At 35.0% G+C, this 18,770-nt stretch overlaps 3 protein-coding genes across 4 annotated transcripts; all 3 read right to left on the bottom strand.

Annotated features, from left to right (window-relative positions):
• Positions 1–1,075: 1,075 nt before the first annotated feature.
• Positions 1,076–5,435, bottom strand: LOC130975992 (nucleolar GTP-binding protein 1-like). Of its 2 annotated transcripts, none has more exons than XM_057900713.1 (3): positions 4,929–5,435; positions 1,657–3,706; positions 1,076–1,370 (listed from the first exon to the last, which is right to left on the bottom strand). In XM_057900713.1, the coding sequence occupies exon 2, from the start codon at positions 3,690–3,692 to the stop codon at positions 1,662–1,664; it is 2,031 nt and encodes a 676-aa protein (XP_057756696.1). In that variant the 5' UTR covers positions 3,693–3,706; positions 4,929–5,435; the 3' UTR covers positions 1,076–1,370; positions 1,657–1,661. The 2 variants fall into 2 exon arrangements, with proteins under 2 accessions (XP_057756696.1, XP_057756695.1); XM_057900712.1 differs by having other exon boundaries at positions 1,078–1,367.
• A 2,852-nt stretch (positions 5,436–8,287) lies between these two features.
• On the bottom strand, positions 8,288–12,225 carry LOC130973184 (mitochondrial pyruvate carrier 1-like). Its single transcript, XM_057897623.1, has 4 exons — positions 12,130–12,225; positions 9,832–9,886; positions 9,565–9,700; positions 8,288–8,327 (listed from the first exon to the last, which is right to left on the bottom strand). The coding sequence occupies exons 1-4, from the start codon at positions 12,223–12,225 to the stop codon at positions 8,288–8,290; spliced, it is 327 nt and encodes a 108-aa protein (XP_057753606.1).
• Positions 12,226–16,624: 4,399 nt separating this feature from the next.
• LOC130975426 (PRA1 family protein B3-like) lies at positions 16,625–17,299 on the bottom strand. Its single transcript, XM_057900225.1, has one exon. It carries the CDS (start codon positions 17,297–17,299, stop codon positions 16,625–16,627), a length of 675 nt encoding a protein of 224 aa, XP_057756208.1.
• Positions 17,300–18,770: the final 1,471 nt, after the last annotated feature.

Raw genomic sequence — 18,770 nt, 5'->3', positions numbered from 1 at the left:
CCTTCCCTTTTTAAAACGTCGTTCACATTCTTCACTATATACATAGTTTCCCTATATATATATATATATATATATATATATTCGGGACGGATATTACCTAAATCCGACCTCGTCCTACACTGCCCCAGACTCTGCCTTACAGAAAATTCGTCTCCGCACGGAGCAGGTAGGAGCAGAATGGATACCCGCAGATTCGAGTAATGTTGTCATCTCTAGACCCTAAGTCCTCTCCACTCCAGTTTAGAGTCTAGTCTCTCTGTCAACCCTCACACAGACTCAGCCCCTCTACACTCTCCTCACCTTCGGTCAGCCACTCCACCATCGCAGTCCCTGTCTCACCCTTTTCCTCCCTCATAGTCACAGCGGCCGTTGTTCATCGCCCGTCGCCCATAGCCACACTTTAAAGCCTTGTCTGTCCTTCGCACAGTTCGCACCCGTTGTCGTCCTCTGCGGTGCAATCAGCGCAATAAACAGTTGCATTCCTCAACATCTTTCACCCCGCTCTTTGAATATTTACATCTAGAATGTAGATGTCTCGGGTAAACTATTTGGTTATACTTTTTTTATTTGCAATTAAGCTGTTGAATTTATGTTTTCTGTTTTTTTAACTTCTAATTATTTGTTCTATTTTTTTTTTTTTATCTAATTATTTGTTCTTGGTTCTGTTATGATCTTTTATTCTGATTTTTTGTTATAATTATTAGTTCTTAGTTCTAATTTTTTATTTTGGATTTTGGTTCTGTTTTTATTTTTGTTCTGAACCCATTCCTTATTCTGATTTTTGGTTATGAGGATTTTTTTTTTTTTTTGTTCTGATTCTAAAAATGTTCTTGGCATCTGACAATAATGTTCAACACAAATGTTCAGAACATTATTATTAGCATGTTAGACTACCTATATTATACTCTAAGTATGGCCTTTTTTCCGATCCTGCAATAATGCGAAATACCTGTGATAAATTACCCTTTTATGAGGGCATTAAACTTATAATGCTAAACTTCCAATAACTACACAAAAGCTTGGAACAAGTTCAGACCAGACCAAACGATGCAGAATGCTGAAATAATACTTATTTACTTTCGAGTTACGTGACAACATTTAAAAAAGCTCAACCATCTTCATTCATTCAAATAACTATATTATAGGGTCCCCAAAATTTGACAAAACATACAACTATGAATAGTGCAAGCTGTGCAACAGACAGTGAAAATTCTAAAATAAAATTGAAGCAGAGGTATATAATAAAATTTTGGCAGCATTACCATACTTAAATCTAACACAGTATCACTAATATAGAGAAACAAAACTTTTGGCAGCCTCAAGCAATGCCGAGAAACTTCTCCAACAACAGCATAAAACAATTTCCCCTGCTAAGAAAAAATGAAGAACCAACTTATAGGATCAGAATAAATGTATGTACAAGGGAAAAAAAACTAGTGATGAAATTTTGGCATGTCAGCGTTCAACAGCTACAAGAGCATGCATGTAATGAAATCTAATGTATGCATAAAATAAACTTAACTACAGAAGTAACTTTGGCATGACAGCAGTCAACAACTACAGAAGCATGCAATCAAATCTAAGGTTTGTGGAGACTTAGTAGACTTAGTAAAGCAAGATGCATAGAGAATAAGACGTAGAGGCCAAAAACATTACCTTTTTCAGCGCCTATCGGTTTTTCCAGTGGAGCGCTTTCCAGAAAACAAGTGCTTCGGCTTAAGAGTTGGTATGACTCTATCAGCTTCTCCGCGGCGAGCTTGCTTGTTTCTCTTCATGACAGATTTCTTTGCAAGTTTAATCGCCTTGATCTTTTGTGCAGAGTTCTTTAAGCCCTCTCCAGGCACAACTTCATGTGGTGGGCGAGATACAGACCTGGATCGTGAACGTGACCTACTCAGGCGCTGCTTCTTGCCAGGTGTATCACCATCAACGTCCATACTGTCTCCACCATCAGCACCTTCAGGTGACCTGTCCCTCTTCCGACCTCTCCTAGAGACAGACCTACTTCGCATTCTCTGGATTGTCAGACTGGGATCAAGCCCCAGAGAAGACAACTGCCTTCCCATTCTTTCAGATGTGAATTTCTTGTCTTTGTCAAATTTCCTAGGAACAGTTGGCCGGCTCTCCGCATTGCTCTTCTTAATCCTATGCTGTTGGATGAGCAAGCTTTTCTTTTTTCTAATCTCAGCTAAAGCTGCTTGCTGTTCTGGAGTCAACTCAGCTCCATCAATCTCAAACTCGCCGTTTTCCTCTTCTGCCTGTCTTATGCCCTCTTCTCTTTCCAACTCTTCAACCCTTTGGAGAATATCAGGATCAATGAAGTCATACACATTGTGACCATCCAAAATTTCTGGCAGTATATCTTCTTTCCATTCATCATTAGCCAAAATGTAATGCTTCCTCAAGTTCATTGAGTATACACCTGCTCCACCATTCGCATTCTCCAGATCCTTCTCGGTTTTTCTCTTTTCCTTTTCAGCTGCTTCTTTTGCTTTAGCTTCCAAAACAGCCTGAGGAATGCATGGTGGCCTTTCCTTCTGGTCACGTTGTTTTGGTATCGCAACATGAAACCTATTCAAGCAGTCATTAATTTTCTTTGACTTCATCTTCACCTCCACCCTCTGATTCAGTAGCCTCTCACATGCTGCATTTTTCACAGAAATCACCCCTTCTTCAGTCAAAGTGCTCATGGTCAACAACACACTGTCATCACTTGTTGCCTCACCTCCTTGGCCAATTACAGTCTTCAAGGCTTCAGATTTCATCTCGATGACCAGCTTCATGTCTTCCTCAGATATCCCCTCCAGTGGTTGCAAGTCGGTCTTGTTGCACACTATGATCAGCGGCTTGTTCATAAACAAAGACTTAATGCTGTGAAATAGAGCTGCCTGCTGAGCAATACTATAACCGCAAGACCCAGATATATCCAAGAAAAACAGTATTGCAGCTCTCAGATGAGCTAAAGCAGTAATACTGCACATCTCAATAATATTTCGATCCTCAAAAGGCCTGTCCAAAATACCCGGTGTATCAATTACTTGGTACCTAAGGTATTTGTAGTCTGTGTGGCCAACGAACAGCGACTTTGTGGTGAAAGCATAAGGCTGCACATCCACATCAGCTCTTGTAATTTTGTTAATGAATGAACTCTTGCCAACATTAGGGTAGCCACAAATCAAAATAGTCCTGGTGTTTGGATCTATCGACGGAAGCCTAGCCATATGTTGCCTAACCTGTTCAAGGTAAGCCAAACTCGGGCCAATCCTCTTGATGACAGTGCACATGCGACCAAGAGCAGCAACCTTCAGACACTTGCACCGGTACAGCGAGTCACCATACTTCAACAGCTTCACATAGTCTTTTGCAATCTTACCAATAAGATTCCTGGCAGTGTTGATCTGTCCAAGTGCAAGCTTGTAATGGTCTTTGTTGTAGAGCACGTGGAGGAGATCTCCGTAGAATGGGTGAATATCATCGAGGCGAGGAAACTCATCAATGATGGTAGAGAGCTTGTCATGGAAATTTTGTTGAGTGTACTTCACTTTTCGCATATAAAACTGACGGAGACGGGAAATTGCATATCCTTTGTGCACGACGGTTGGTGTCTGGCGCTGGGTACGGGAGAGGATGATGTCAACAAAGTCCTTCCCGTTCGGCACTACCGTAATCTTCTTGAAGTTATACTGCACCATTGTGTCGAACCAACCTATCCCAGACACAGATTAAAATGAAATGCACAAAAAAAGTGGAGGCACTGCATGAATCGAAGTTTAAAACATATTCCCACACTAATTGATCAATAATACTTGTTTTAAGCTGAGAATGAGGAGATTTAGGCTTTCTTAGCTAAGGAAACTAGCGAATCGAATTGCATGAAGCAAGGTTCTAAAAACCAAACCGGTCATCAAACCGCTCGAGCTACTGGTTCATCAGTTTAGAGGTTCAACAGATTCAATCGTGATTCATCCGAAATAACCAAATTATAATAAAATAACTTATCAAATTACAAATAAATATACAAAAATATAAATATACTCTGATATGAATCTTAAATATATACAAATTAAAAGTATAATTCCAATTAAATCTCATAACACATTTAAATACAACACGAGTCAAATATAAAAAAAAACAAATATCAAAGGTCAAAATTCATATACGTATAAAATTTATAATATTATATGAAATTTAAGATAGTCACAAGAAACAAAAAAAATTATTAAATTAACCAAACCAATAATAAATATTCGATCATCTACTTATCTAGTTAATTGAGTTAATTCAGTTCATCTATTTCTTCGTTAAAAACAAAGATGACAAATTTATTTCTTCTCTAACAAAAGACTGATCATAATGAACAAATAGAAACTCTGAACAACTTTTAACAAAATTTCAGCACAATTTTAATAAAGATTAACAAGATTTTCAGCTGATCACAACTTTAGCAAAATTTCAGCACAATTTTGACAAAGATTAATCATCTTTTTCCAAAAATTAACCAAAAAAAACCCAGCAGTGCACTAAGTATTCAATGATTCAATCAACACCACGAATACAGAATATATAGTACAGAATAGCATAGCTAATCATTCAATGATTCAAGTTATGAAAGGGAAAGCTCTAAGATGGTTCAATCGTCGCTAACAACCAGATATGCGTTCAATCTTGCCAGAATCAAGCAACAATTCAGCAATCATCAACCACAATTTCAGATCTAAAATCAGTAACAATAGAAATTATATATGATTGCAAAATAGTAATTACAATGAAGCAGCAACACAAATTCGGCAACAACAGAACCAACTGCAATAACTAAAAAACTTCATGCCAACAATAACTTCAGAATCCAATTTCAGAACATAAACTGAACTCAGAATCTTAAAAATTAACTAGAAAATAAAGATGAAGCTGAAGAAGAAGTGGCCTACTGATGAGACGCCGATGGAGGAACGGCGGTGACAGAGTGAGCTCGCAGAGGGTGTGAGCTCGGAGGAACACGGCGCTGACAGTGACCTCGTAGATATAGAGAGGGAGCTTGAAGAGAGAGACGCCGGGAACAGAGCTCGTTACGGCGAAGAGACGTCAGCCGAGCAGGAGCAGTTCACGATGGCAACGAGAAGAGCTCCGAGCAGAGATTCCACGGCGAGGAGAAGAGGGTGAGTGGCAGAGACGTTCGGCGACGGTGAGCTCTGGCCGAGGAGAGGAGTTCGGCGATGGTGGGAGCTGCTGCCTGCTGCAGCTAGTGGTGGGTGGCTGATGAGTGTTGATGATGAGTTAATGAATCGCGGGACTGGGGAGGCTAACTGGTTAAGAGAGGGTGAGTGAGTGAGTGAGTGAGTGGAGGCTAGGGTTGGGTTGCCGTTTGAGCCTTTGGAGTTTGAAGGCTAGGGTTGCTTTCTGATTTAGGAAGGGGGCTGGAAGGAGGAGTGAGTGAGCAAGGGTGCTGCAGTTTGGTTAGGGTTTCTTTGGAGTTTGAAACAAAACAGCGTTGTTTGGGTAAATTTTTGAAAACCGGCCAGATCCTGGTTTAATTCGATAAACCAGTTCTCAGTAAGTTCGACGGTTTAATAACGATTTTTAAAATTGACTATTATAGTTTTTAACCAAATTACGAATCTCATTAGTTCACAACTCAATCGATTTGACCAAACAGTTCGAACCGATTTTCAAAAACTTGGCAGGAAGTGAAATTGAGTGAAACGTGAATGAATAGAGGCAAGAAAATTAAAAGTAGGACTCACCTTGAATCGTGTTAGTTCAAAACATATGCTGAGAAATGAAAAAAATGGTTCTAGAGAGGGTTTGGTTGGAGGCGGCAGCTCGCTTCTAACACCAATACCTTCTTGCTGAGGAAGCATATATAGTTGTCAAAAACCGAATTGGTAATCGAACCAGTCAAACTACTAGGTCATTATGTTATTGGTTTAATCGATAGATTCCAGGTTAAATCGATTAAACCGGTTTCACCTAAATAAAAATATAAAATAGTCAACATAAAACAACATATATACAACAATATTTATACAACAACAACAACATAGAACAACAATGAACAATATCTTACACTATAAAACAAAAAATTGAATAGTCTGCGAGGAATTAACACATTATAATCAACCAAATATAATCAATAATAGGTTTAGAATTCAACTCAACTATAACACAAATTCAACTCTAAATTTCAGTATATTTCCATCACATGAAATTACTATATCTTTCTCCTATATGCAATGAATTCAACTACTCAAGATGCATTATATGACATGAGTGGAGACTTCAGCTAAGAAAAAATTATGGTTATGCTCAACCCACTCCTAAGCAAGTTAATTATATAGAAATTTTTTCAAAAAATTCAGTAATAATCCCTATTTAAATACATTCAATCAAAAATAGAGGAATCACCTTAAAATTGGATGGAGAGAGCAATCCCAGAAGCCTCAATAGAACTTTAACAACAACTCTCAGGGCGGTTTGAATCAAAACAAGTTCAACAATTTCAATAGCCACTAATCTCAAGCTTCTCAACAACAGCAGGCGTCCACCCAACCTCAGAATACTCCTGACTTGGCCACTCTAGTTGCAGAGCTTTCCAAGAGCACCCATAGCTTTATGCAAGAGACTATCTAGAGCTTTCATTCGGAATTTAGAAGTACAAGTGGGTCAACTGAGTAAAAGAATACCTGAGAGACCCCCCAACACTCTTCCTGGTGACACAGAGATAAACTCAAGAAAAGAGTGTAATGCCCTCACAACGGATAATGAATCCATACTGAAGAAGGAGGCGCAAGTTGCTAAGGGGTCAGAGGAGAAAGAAACTCCAGAAAAGGCTGAAGCTGCATTGTTACACGCCCCACCTAGAGCGCATATTCAAGAGCCTGAAGCACCACAACCTCAGAAGGCCCAAGAGGAGACTAAGGACAAGCAGTTCTCTCAATTCTTGGAAATCTTTAAAAAGTTACAAATAAATATTCCTTTTGTCGATGTTTTGGAGAAAATGCCTTCCTATATGGCACTAATAAAAGGTCTACTCTTTGAGAAGAAAGCCTTAAAGGGAGATGAAACAGTGGTACCGACCAAGGAGTGTAGTGCACTCATTCAGAGCAAGCTGCCTAAGAAGATGGCAGATCCAGGGAGCTTTTCAGATTCCATGCACTATTGGGATTTGGGACTATCACCTTTGACAAAGCTCTTTGTAATCTTGGCTCAAGTATTAACCTGATGCCTTTGTCCGCAATGAAAAAGCTGCAAATTCAAGAGGCACGGCCTATAAGGATAGCATTAGAGATGGCTGACAAATCTCTGAGGCAGGCGCATGGGCTAGTGAAAAATGTTTTGGTCTAGATTGGAGAGATATTCCTCCCTGCAAATTTTGTGATATTAGATATGGGAAAGGATGCAAAGGACTCTATCATCCTAGGAAGACCATTTCTAACTATTGGGAGAGCTCTGATAGATGTTGAGAGAGGTGAATTGGTTTTAAGGCTTCATGAAGACTACTTGGTATTCAAGGTTTATAAACCTTTACCACTCTCTGGAGAAGGAGGTGCATGCACATGCAGAGCTCATTACTCAAGCCTCCCCCTTTGTTGGAAACCCATACAGTTTTCTTCGACATCAAACCTAAGTTTGGTGTTAGGCATTTACCACCCTCTAAGGAGGGAGGAGGTCCAAAAAGAAAGTACCCAAAGACTGGAGGAACAAGAGGATTCCTATTGAAAATTTTTCACCTGACATAAAGATGGTATTCACTAGAAACCCAGTCATACCTCACACAGTAAATAGGATCCTGTCTTTTTAGCATGTTCTTTCATACAATAACATTTATATTTTTTAGATATTTAAGACTTCTCTACCTTCCTATATATACTATAATACAGGTGAAAAATAGCGATAAAAACTTAGCGTACGTTTCTAAAATCGTCGCAAATTAATAAGAGAGCAACGGTTTAAATCAATACTTATGAATATATATCAAAATTTGATAGGTTAATGGCAGTTTTATGAAAAATTGTTGCTAAGTCAAACACTTTATAATACATATATAATATAATTAACATCATGTTCTTTTCTCAATATCAGAAACTCGCACGAAAGATGAGTGGAAGGAAAAAAGAATTGCTATACAAAATTGGTCAATAAACAAATAGAACACAAAATTTTACATTGATTGTAAACAACACAAAATATAATCAAAACTATGTACTCATGTATATGAAGAATCATATCTATGCACACTGTCTCATATCTCTCTTCCCTAGAAGAGAAGTAAATTAAATTGAGGATGAAGTTACTTGGATGAAGCTTCACCCTTCTTCTCAGAGAGGTACCTAATAATCATATCAAAATGTCTATTAATGTAAGCTCAAATATATAAGATGTAATTATTTGTAGAGGTACTCCATACTAATAAAACTTGCAAAACTATAATAAGCACGCAGAGATTATATAAGAGACAACAATACTATAAGAAGCTAAGAGACAGCAATATTCAGTAACGGATCTAAAAAATTTTGTTAATGGAGATAAAAATGATATGATATAATAATTATTTTTATAATTATATTTTATTATTATAAATTATAATTAATTTTTAAATTAACTAACTAATAAATTAAAAATAATCATTTAAATAATAACAGATAAAAAAATACACAAGAATATAATTACAAAATAAATGCATAACAATTGAATAAATTAAAAAAGTACAACAAAATAAAGATCAACCTTTAATAAATTAAAAAGAAAATTGAAAAATTCTAAACTCTGACAATGTTGCAACTTGCAAAATACCAAACACTAAACTCTGAAGATGCTGCAACTTGCAAAACACCAAATACTAAAGTACCAACAATAGTCTATTAACAATCTAACGTCACAAAATCAAAATCAAATTCATTAATCAAATACAATTTCAAAATCAATATATAAAACAAAATAAGAAGTTGTTGATAAAAGTAACAGTGAAATCATAGTCCATACACACACTACTAAAGAACTACTACTTTGGCTATAATTTCTTCTTATTTCAAGTAAAGTTAACCACGCGAATAAAAAAAATGCAATAAGACATAAGAGTTTAATTTCCTCTACCTACATATAAACTAACTTTCACTTTATAAGAGTTTAATTATTTTTTATTAAATAATTAATATAATATTTTATAATATGGTGAGATCTTTTAATTTTCTTTTCATTTATGTAGGGACACTGTGACCAAGAGAATAAATTGTGAGTAGGGTCAAATTCATGTATATACTATGGGGGCAAATAAATTTTTTTACTTTGCACTAAATGAAAGTTTTTGAAAAGTCAGTGCCCCCACAATAATGCACTACTTAAATCCGGCCCTGCAATATATGATATGGTTCATTACAATGGGTATGAGATTAAGATGAATAATAAAAAGTTTAAAATAACAAAAAGATGAAATGAAGTTATTTTAATACTACTAGGAAAATATTGTAGACATATATTTGATACCGAGATATAAATCCTAAATCTTCTAAACCATATAATATATATATATATATATTATAATGGGATGGTAAGTAATTAGGTTAATACCCATTGCCTTTTGCCCAGCGGGAGAGCTGGCATAGTTGTACAGCCTCATTGGATGCATGGCAAGCAAGAAGCAGATAGTTTCTTGGTTTTACCATCCATGCAAATCTCATGAATAATGCTGAGTACACACACATCACTGCACTATCAAACATTATAATTAAAATCAAGAAATTAAAGACGCAAACTAATGTTAGTTTCAACATGTCATATAAGAACATTATATTATTTCAAGTTAGCAAAAATAATAACCAGATTATAATTTTCAACCTGCTGTCATGTTGCCAGAGATCATTTCTGCAGGTTTTTTCATGTCCGCCAATCCCTTTAAACCAAACATATAGATGAAAAGATTTAGTCTTAATGTTGATTATTTTAGATGAGACCTTTTGATAGTGGTTATTAGAATAATAGGGTATCATATGAAAATGAGATGCTTAAAGATAAGGCTTCGTAAAATTCATATGACATGATGATCTACTCCCCTAATTATTAGCCTTCTTTGGGGTAAGTTAATGTAAAGTTTGAATGGATATTCAAATATGGAAAATATTACTTGTATATTATAATGAGAAAAATTTAAAAATTAATTAACAATTTTAATTTATATTAATCAATATTTTTAATTAATAACTTCATATTTTTAGTTTAATATCATATTTTTAATCAATACTTTTAAATATTATTAGTTAATTGCTGATTATAAACAATAAATTATGATGATCGATTCTATAGTATTGCTCTATTTAGAATTGGTGTACAAGTTTTTAGACACACACTTTGTAACTATTGATTCAATTGTATAATTCACGTTTTTTATTTTCATCTGTTCTATTCTTAAATTTAATAGCCGGTTCAAATAACATACACTGAAATAAGTATATAAATAGGAGCCTATGGTATCTATGAGTACAGTAACTAAATAACGTTAGCAATTATTAAAAAGTATTGCTAAAATTAAAAATATATTTTTTCTAACATTTTTTATTTTTATTTTCAAATTGAAAATACTGTTAAATTATAAAAAATAATATTATTTTAATTTTAATAATATTTTTTAAGTATTACTAAAATTATATAGTTATTATAAGAGTATATACCCATTTTGGTCTTCAAAGAATTTCAAACCAGACACTTTAGTCCTCAATTAAAATTAATTACTCGATTGGTCCCTAACAATTAATTCCGTCAGTCACTTAGGTCCTTAGCTCCCGTCAACTCTAACGGAAGACAAAATGGTCCCTAACAACTCTAACATTGGACAAAATGATCCCTGACAACTCTAACAAAAGACAAAATGATTCCCGACCCTTTTATTCGAAAATGATATTATTCTTTCCCATTTTTATCATACCTGGCATAACCGTAATATTCATACTCTCATTCTTCACCTTCATAGTCTTCTTTTCTATCTTTTTCTTAGTACGGTCATGAGGTGCTAAAAGTTAGTGGTGGTGTAATTACCACACGTGTCGCACCTACTTCAACATGTCATGGACCACATACTTCCTAAATCTTTGTGACTGGTACATCTACCTCCTCTGCACTTCACCCACCAGAAGCATTCACTTCCACGTCTTCGATAACATCACCTCCAACCATGACAACATCCACAACATCCTCAAAACCAATTTCCACAACTAACCTCAGGGCACACCTTTCTCCATTCTCTACCAAACAATATAGATTTTTGGACATTAAGACATCATGAGAAGATTCTCCTTCGACATCATATGCAAATTCTCATTTGAAATAGACATCGAGTGCTTCATTCCTTCTTTCTCGGAGTCCAAGTTAGCAGACAATTTCGACCTCGCATCCAAGCTATCAGTACAACGAGCAATGTCGCCGTTGCGGCTTATATGGAAACTAAAGTGATTACTGAACATTGGTTCGAAGAAGACGCTGAAGGAAGCGATCAGAGTGGTGGACAATGTGGTGTCATGGAGATGATAGGGCAGAGGAGGAGAGAGATGACAACGACGACGACGAGTCTTAACAGATCAGACTTGTTGTCTAGATTCATAGGATCCATGAAAGACGACAAGTAGTTGAGAAACATAGTCATTAATTTTCTGAGTATGAATTTGTTGAGAACAAGTTGATGATTTTTTTCCTTATGAACATTAAAGTTATAGAGTGTGCATTGTGTAGCTTGAAGTTACAGTGTTAGACTATTAGTGTTATGCAAGATATGATAGAAATTGGGAGATAACAGTGTCGTTTCTGAACAAAGGAGATCAGGGACCATTTTGTCCCCTATTAGAGTTGTCAGGGACCATTTTGTCCCCTATTAGAGTTGGAGACGATATATACTCTTATTATAACTACTATAATGATAAACATAATAGCAACGTATATGCACCATATAAATATATTTTTCCAGTATTTACTATCTTGTTTAAAAAAAATGCAAAAGTATCAAGTATATTATTATTTAAATTTTAAGAGAGTCAAATTGAATTGGATCAAATTGTAAGGAAAATTAAATCAGTAGTGTAATTTGTTCTCTTGAAAAAAATTCACTATATAAGTATAAATAGAGAGAATGAAAGTAGTGTGACATACAGCAGCCACAAAGCCCCAATTAGCAACAGGTCCCCAGAAGTGTGTTGTTTTGGGACCAACTGGACTATTTAAAAATGCTCGAAAAGAGGAACCCATGACCTGATCTTTAATCCTGGTCGATGCTTGAACAATTCTGATATATATTGTCAATGAACATAAGTTAGGCAATTAAATAATATGATAAACAAAAATTTTATGTGTACACAAAAATCTGCTACTAAATTAATTATAATGTATTTGTGTATAAATATATATGTTATTTAATTTATTTTTAATGTATATTTTATATGAGTGATTGATTTAATAGATAATTTTATATGTATAGATAATAATATGCTTGTAGTTGTATAATAAATAATGTATCATATCAATAATATAAATATATAATATTATTATGAAAGAATTTTCTTTTCCTTTTTCTTTTCTTGTTTAATTGAGTTTAGGAGAAAGAAAAATGTTATTGCTCAGTTACTTGTTAGAATAAGGTCAGATTTGATTATTATTATTGTAGTTCTTTACAAGAACATCAACTTATGAAACTTTTAAGACAAATGTAATAGCATAAATAACACCTAATAAACAATGGTTATGATTGGTTAGGCCAATGATCAAGCAATCAAGCATCGCTGAGTAACAAAGAAACAATACAACTTCACCTTATATATATAAATATAGCAAAAGATTTCCTCAAGTAGAAGACAATCACATCTACCATGTTGATTTAGAACGGTAACATGATGGCTAATAAGAAAGATAATGAGTTCACCTGATGGTTAATTAAGCCTCTTGGAGCAAGAATGTTACGAAAAATTAAATGAGAAAGTACATAGACAAAAGGGAAGAAAAGCTAAGCCAAAGAGAGAGTAGTTGAATTGAATTTCTTAGACATTAATCAAGAACTCGTCAAATAAGTATTTTTATGTTGGATGGTAAGGAAAAGGAATAGGGGTAGTAAGGTGTGGAGGACCATAGGACCAAACTAGATTCGCCATCCACCATTAACCATCTTTAACGACAAGGTGGCTATATTAATTAATTAACTTTTATTAATATGGGCTTCGAACTTAGAAGGCCATGTTCATTAACTTGTTGGATCGGAGTTCAATGTGAATTTCGCATTAAGCCTAAAGATTATGACCTAAGAGGTGTTAGTATCCCGTGTCTAATATTAATTATAAAAAGTTAACCAAATTGGGTTAGTCTAGTGGTTAGCTCACTAGTCTGCTTAAGCAAGTGTCGAGAGTTCGAATCCTGCCTTGTGCATGCAGCAATCTATTGGCCAGCGACAAACCCTTAAATGGAGTTCAGTACTGTGACGGATTAGTCCTTGACCTATCCAGTTGAGGGATACCATCGAAAACAAAAAAAAAATTATAAAAAGTTAAAAATAGGAATATGAAGGATAGTGATAGCTTAGACTCAAAGAAATCGGAATAACAAGACTTGAATTATGTTATAACTACTCCACTTGTAACAGATTTCTATTACTAATTCTAGGTAGTTATTCTGTTTAGTCTAACTACTATAAATAGCATTAGTGTATCACAACACAATTTCTAAGGATATCATTCATTCATGTACATTCACTAATAAATACAAGAGTTCTATTCAGTATCACTCTATTCGATCTTTATAATTCTCTTACCTTCAAATCTTGGAACCATTGCTAGTTTTTCTTCAGTTTTTCAATTCTGCAGCAATCTTGACATGGTATCCAAAACCACATAGTTGCAACTATGGCAATGATCTTAGCTAGTCCTTCCAATTCAAAGTATCTTCTACCAATGATCTCAGACAAGCTCAACGAAAACAATTTTCTAACATGGAAACAAGCTGTAATCATCATAGTTGAAAGTCAGAATCTTAAAGGCTACTTTAAGAAAAACATCCTTGAACAAATGATTAATTCAGGAGATCCAGCAAAGTCATCGATGCAAAGACAAAATAAAAAACTTACAAGAAATGGAAACTCCAAGATAAGTCACCGATGACATGACTACTTCTTGCATCTTTACATACAAGCTTTAAGAACAAGGCAGTTCATTGCAAATACTTCTATGAAATGTGGGAAACGATTATTGAGTATTTCACATCATCATCAAGAGTAAGCACTACAAAAAAAATGTTAAATATCGTCAGATTTATCATTGGACGTTAGCGGTGGATTTACTGTCGAATTTAGTTTTTCGACGGTAAATTTACTGGTAATAATTGAATAAAAAATAATATGAAAAATTGTCGTCGAGATTACCGTAGAATTTAATATTGAATTTATTCATTGGTAATTCCTAATTAGTGCAATGCTGCATTTTGGTCACTTTCAAAATGTTATCGTCAGATTTTTTCATCGATAAATCTGACAGTAATCTTGCCCTAAATTTGAACTGCGAACCCTCTCCTCCTCATTTTCGAACATATCTCTCTCACACACACAAATCATCTCCGGCAGGCTCTCCACCAGTATTGGCCACCACCAACAACATTCAAAGACTGCGTGAACTTTTTGCATCGCATTGGGCACTAATTTTTATCTCCATTGACAACATTTTTTGAATTTGGCATTATATATTGCTGTCTCTTATATAATTTCTACGGATTTATTTTAGTTTTGCAAGTTTTATTAGTATGGAGTACCTCCGCTAATAATTCCATTTTATATATTTGAGCTTACATTGATGGATATTTTGATATGATTATTAGGTACCTCTCGGAGAAGAAGGGTAAAGCTTCATCCAAGTAACTTCATCCTCAATTTAATTTGCTTCTCTTCTAGGGAGGAGAGATATGAGACCGTGTGCATATATATGGTTTTTCATATACATGAATACATAGTTTTGATTATATTCTATCTTGTTTACAACCAATGTAAAATATTGGAGTAAAGTATTGTTTTTGTCCCCAACATTTGGGGTAAATTCTATTTGTGTCCCTAACGTTTAAATCGTCCTATTTGTATCCCTAACGTTTTTAAAAGTGATTCAATGTTATCCTACCGTCAATTACACATCATGAACGCTTTAGTTTGAGTTTTAAAAATCTCTTCTTGAAGTTAGAATACAAATGTCTAGGATAGAATCGATGATCCACTCCGAAAAATAGCTCATCAAAAGTTGAAACTAATTCCTACAACGTTTACATAATTCATTTTTCTAGGGACATAATTGAATCTAAATACAAATAGTGGGTATAATATTAAAATCGAACACGTCCAAGTGAGATTTAATTGAGAATGAATACATCCAAGTGAGAATAATTGAAAAATATAATCTGATTTGTTAGTATAATTGATAGTAGGATAATATTGAATTACTTTTATAAACGTTAAGGATACAAATAGGACGATTTAAACGTTAGGAACACAAATAGGACTTACCCCAAACGTTGGGGACAAAAACAATACTTTACTCTAAAATATTGTGTTCTATTTGTTTATTGACCATTTTTGTATAGGAATTTTTTTTCCTTCCACTCTTCTTTCGTGCGAGTTTCTGATAATGAAAAAAGAACATGATGTTAATTATATTATATATGTATTATAAAGTGTTTGACTTAGCAACATTTCTCCACAAAACTATGATTAACCTATCAAATTTGATGCACATTCATAAGTGCTAATTTAAACCGTTGCTATCTTATTAATTTGCGACGATTTTAGAAACAGACCCTAAGATTTTGCCACTATTTTCCACCTGTGTTATAGTATATATAGGAATGTAGAAAAGTCTTAAATATCTAAAAAATATAAATGTGATTTATATTTACAATCAAATTTTGTAAACAATATTAAAATTTTACTAACTTGTTTCTAGCTTTGCTGATTTGTATTTCAAAAAAAATAAAGGAGAAACAAGAGATATTTTTTTTGGTGGCCAGAAACAAGAGATATTGTATACATAATTACATATTGTCTGCTATTAACTTAATTAATAAATGAATTTATATCTATTTGAGTAGCTAGAAAAAGATAAGAATGATTGAGATACAATAAAAAAAATTAACAAAATGAAAATTACTTTATTTATTATTTATTAGTTAGCGTTAGAATAATTATAAAATTTTGGATATAATAAATATATAATTATAAATATTATATATATAAATTTATAGATATTAAATTACATAAGATTATTTAGTTTATTTTTTCTTTTTATAATTTTATTCTGAAAGCTAGACCTTGCTGCTCTTTCCCTGGTTCATCACGAGTATCATAACCACAAAAATAGATGAGAATAATACATTTTCGTCCATGAAATAAAGATTTAAAATAATAAATTAATATTCTGAAATTTTATTTTTTAGGTGTGTGCGTGCTATAAGTGTCTTCTAAATTTTAGATATAAAACTCAAAAGTAAAAGAATAGATTCCATCTTCTTCTACGCATCAAACAATCCTTCTTTGTTTTATTCTTTATAGTGGCTGATGTGTTCATATAAAGACGATATATGTATAGTCACCTCCTTTAGAGTTCTTCAAATGAATTGGAAGAGAGAACCGTCAACCACGAGCAGCAACTGTGTTGGGCGCCGCAGCGGCAGACACTGCAGCATTGATAGCGGCACCGCGGAGGAACGAAAACAAACCAACTGGCTGAGATTGGGAGCCCTCTTTCTGCTCAAGAAACAGATCCTCCGGAACCCTAAGCGCTGCATGTGCGACGACGACGGAGACACCAACGAGCATGGCGGAGAAGACAACGGTTCCAACGGAAGTGAGGAACACAACGAAGACGGTTAAAACGGTTAGGAGTGAGAGCGTCTCGAAGTCGGAGAAGGTGCGTCCAAGAAGGACCAAAGGTATGTCGGAGGGACGGAGGAGGTAGAGAGAGAGCCATGCGGAGAGGAGGAGAAGGAGGATTACGAGGGAGGAAGGGTTGGAGAGGAGACATACAGCGACGGTGAGCAAAACGACGGCGTAGTAGTTGATGCGGAAGTATGGGAGGTTCTTGCGGAGACGAAGGGTGCCATCGGAGAAGGACTGCGGCGTCGAGAACGAGGAGCGGTCGAGGAGCTCAGACCAGGGGCGACGGCGGCTAAGGGCGTGGCGGACGGAGTCGGAGGAGTTTGCGAGGATTCCTCGGAGGGCCACCTGGGCGGTGGCGGTGGATGGAGGGTTTGAGGTGGTGGTGGAGGAAATGGGGAGGAGGGTTTGAGAGAGAGTTGATGATGCCATTGGTGGTTAGAGACAGAGTACAGAGAGGGAATGAGAGGGTTGCAAGAGATTGAAAAATATATTTGAGTTTTATCAAACGTTTTTTTTTTTAATTTGTACTACTAAGAGGTTTCACTCTCAGTTTTATGTAATCAAAATCAAGGACATAAAAGGGGGGAAGAGGTTTGAATATTTGATGGAGATAGCAATACATATACTCTGAGTTTTATGTAATCAAAATCAAGGACATAACAGGGGGAAGAGGTTTGAATATTTGATAGAGATAGAAATACATGTTATGCAAAAGATAATAAATTGTGATAGGTGAAAATTGACGTGTAGTGTAATTGATAATTAAAAATTATTAAATAATATAATATATTTAATTAAATTATTATTTCTTCAAAGCAAAATTTTCTTTTGTTGTTGATATATACTTTTGATTTTTTTTGTTTATTCTTTTTTAAATTTTTTATTGTTTAGTAACTTCTTAGTAATTTGAGTTTAAAAAGTTGAAAACTTTTCGTAATAAAAAGGCAAAAAGTAGGGGATTAAAATCCAAAAACATATATTGTTTGTAGATGAGTTGTGCATATATACAGGAATACACAAAAAACTTTATTCATTTAATTAATTGTTGAATTATATCACATTATATAGATAATTAAGCTTACCAAATTTTAAAATATTTTTATGTTAATAGATGTACTAAAAGTTTTTAATACGGGTAGTGATATGGATCAGAAATTTGCAAGTCAAGGTGGTTGTCGGATCATCTGATTAGAGCCGGGGGTAGTACCTGCAAAGACACTCGGACACTTAAATCAGAATGAATCTATGAGGTGTATGTGAGTAGAATGAGCAGCGTACTTGTTATCATGTCTTATCTTGTTAGCTAAGATAAAAAAGAGTATTTGAATTTCGAATACTGGTTTGGGCTGTTATGCTTCCCGAGCCGGGTTGGGCTATGACAATGGCTTGGGCCCGGGTATGATGACTTGGGGAAAGGGGACTTGGAACCGGGTCCATAACAATTGCCCCGAGCGAGAGAGCGGGTGGGATCGGTCTTGCTGCTTGGGAGTGCCTGGTTATGCAAATCCTGAGGCGGGGTGTTCGTGAGTGCGCGAAGAGAGTCCTCCCCGCATGTCCTGGACTGGATTTGTGCGCATGAGCCTCTGTTTACCAAGTTTGTGGGTTTGGCTGTCCTTCTCTGATTTTTAGATGGATCTCCTGAATTAGATTTTGACCGCGCCGTCCCAACTGCATCCAAATAGCTGGGCGGCTATTTGGACATTTGAGTTGGTTTGTAATTTTCTAGAGTTGTCGGCTCGGGTCGACGTTTTCCTCTTTTTCTTCTTTTAAAAGATAATTAATACTTGGGTAGAAAACTCAAAGTTTAGATTTATTAACTTGCATATACTTTTATTTTTAATCATGTCTTTGGTTTTGATTTGAATTTTGATAATGTCTCTAGTGTTTATGCAACAAAATC

The sequence above is a fragment of the Arachis stenosperma genome, chromosome 4 (genome assembly GCF_014773155.1).
Source record: "Arachis stenosperma cultivar V10309 chromosome 4, arast.V10309.gnm1.PFL2, whole genome shotgun sequence".
Classification (NCBI taxonomy): domain Eukaryota; kingdom Viridiplantae; phylum Streptophyta; class Magnoliopsida; order Fabales; family Fabaceae; genus Arachis; species Arachis stenosperma.
The sequence above is the reverse complement of the archived record's forward strand: the minus strand, read 5'-3'. Positions and strand labels throughout refer to the sequence as shown.

Coding starts and splice junctions, on each gene's coding strand:
- LOC130973184 (XM_057897623.1), bottom strand. CDS start 12,225: ATGGGTTCCTCTTTTCGAGCATTTTTAAATAGTCCAGTTGGTCCCAAA. Junction 9,887..12,129: donor ATTGGGGCTTTGTGGCTGCT/GTATGTCACACT, acceptor TTTGGTTTAAAG/GGATTGGCGGACATGAAAAA. Junction 8,328..9,564: donor CGCTGGGCAAAAGGCAATGG/GTATTAACCTAA, acceptor TATGATTATTAG/GTACCTCTCTGAGAAGAAGG.
- LOC130975992 (XM_057900713.1), bottom strand. CDS start 3,692: ATGGTGCAGTATAACTTCAAGAAGATTACGGTAGTGCCGAACGGGAAG.
- LOC130975426 (XM_057900225.1), bottom strand. CDS start 17,299: ATGGCATCATCAACTCTCTCTCAAACCCTCCTCCCCATTTCCTCCACC.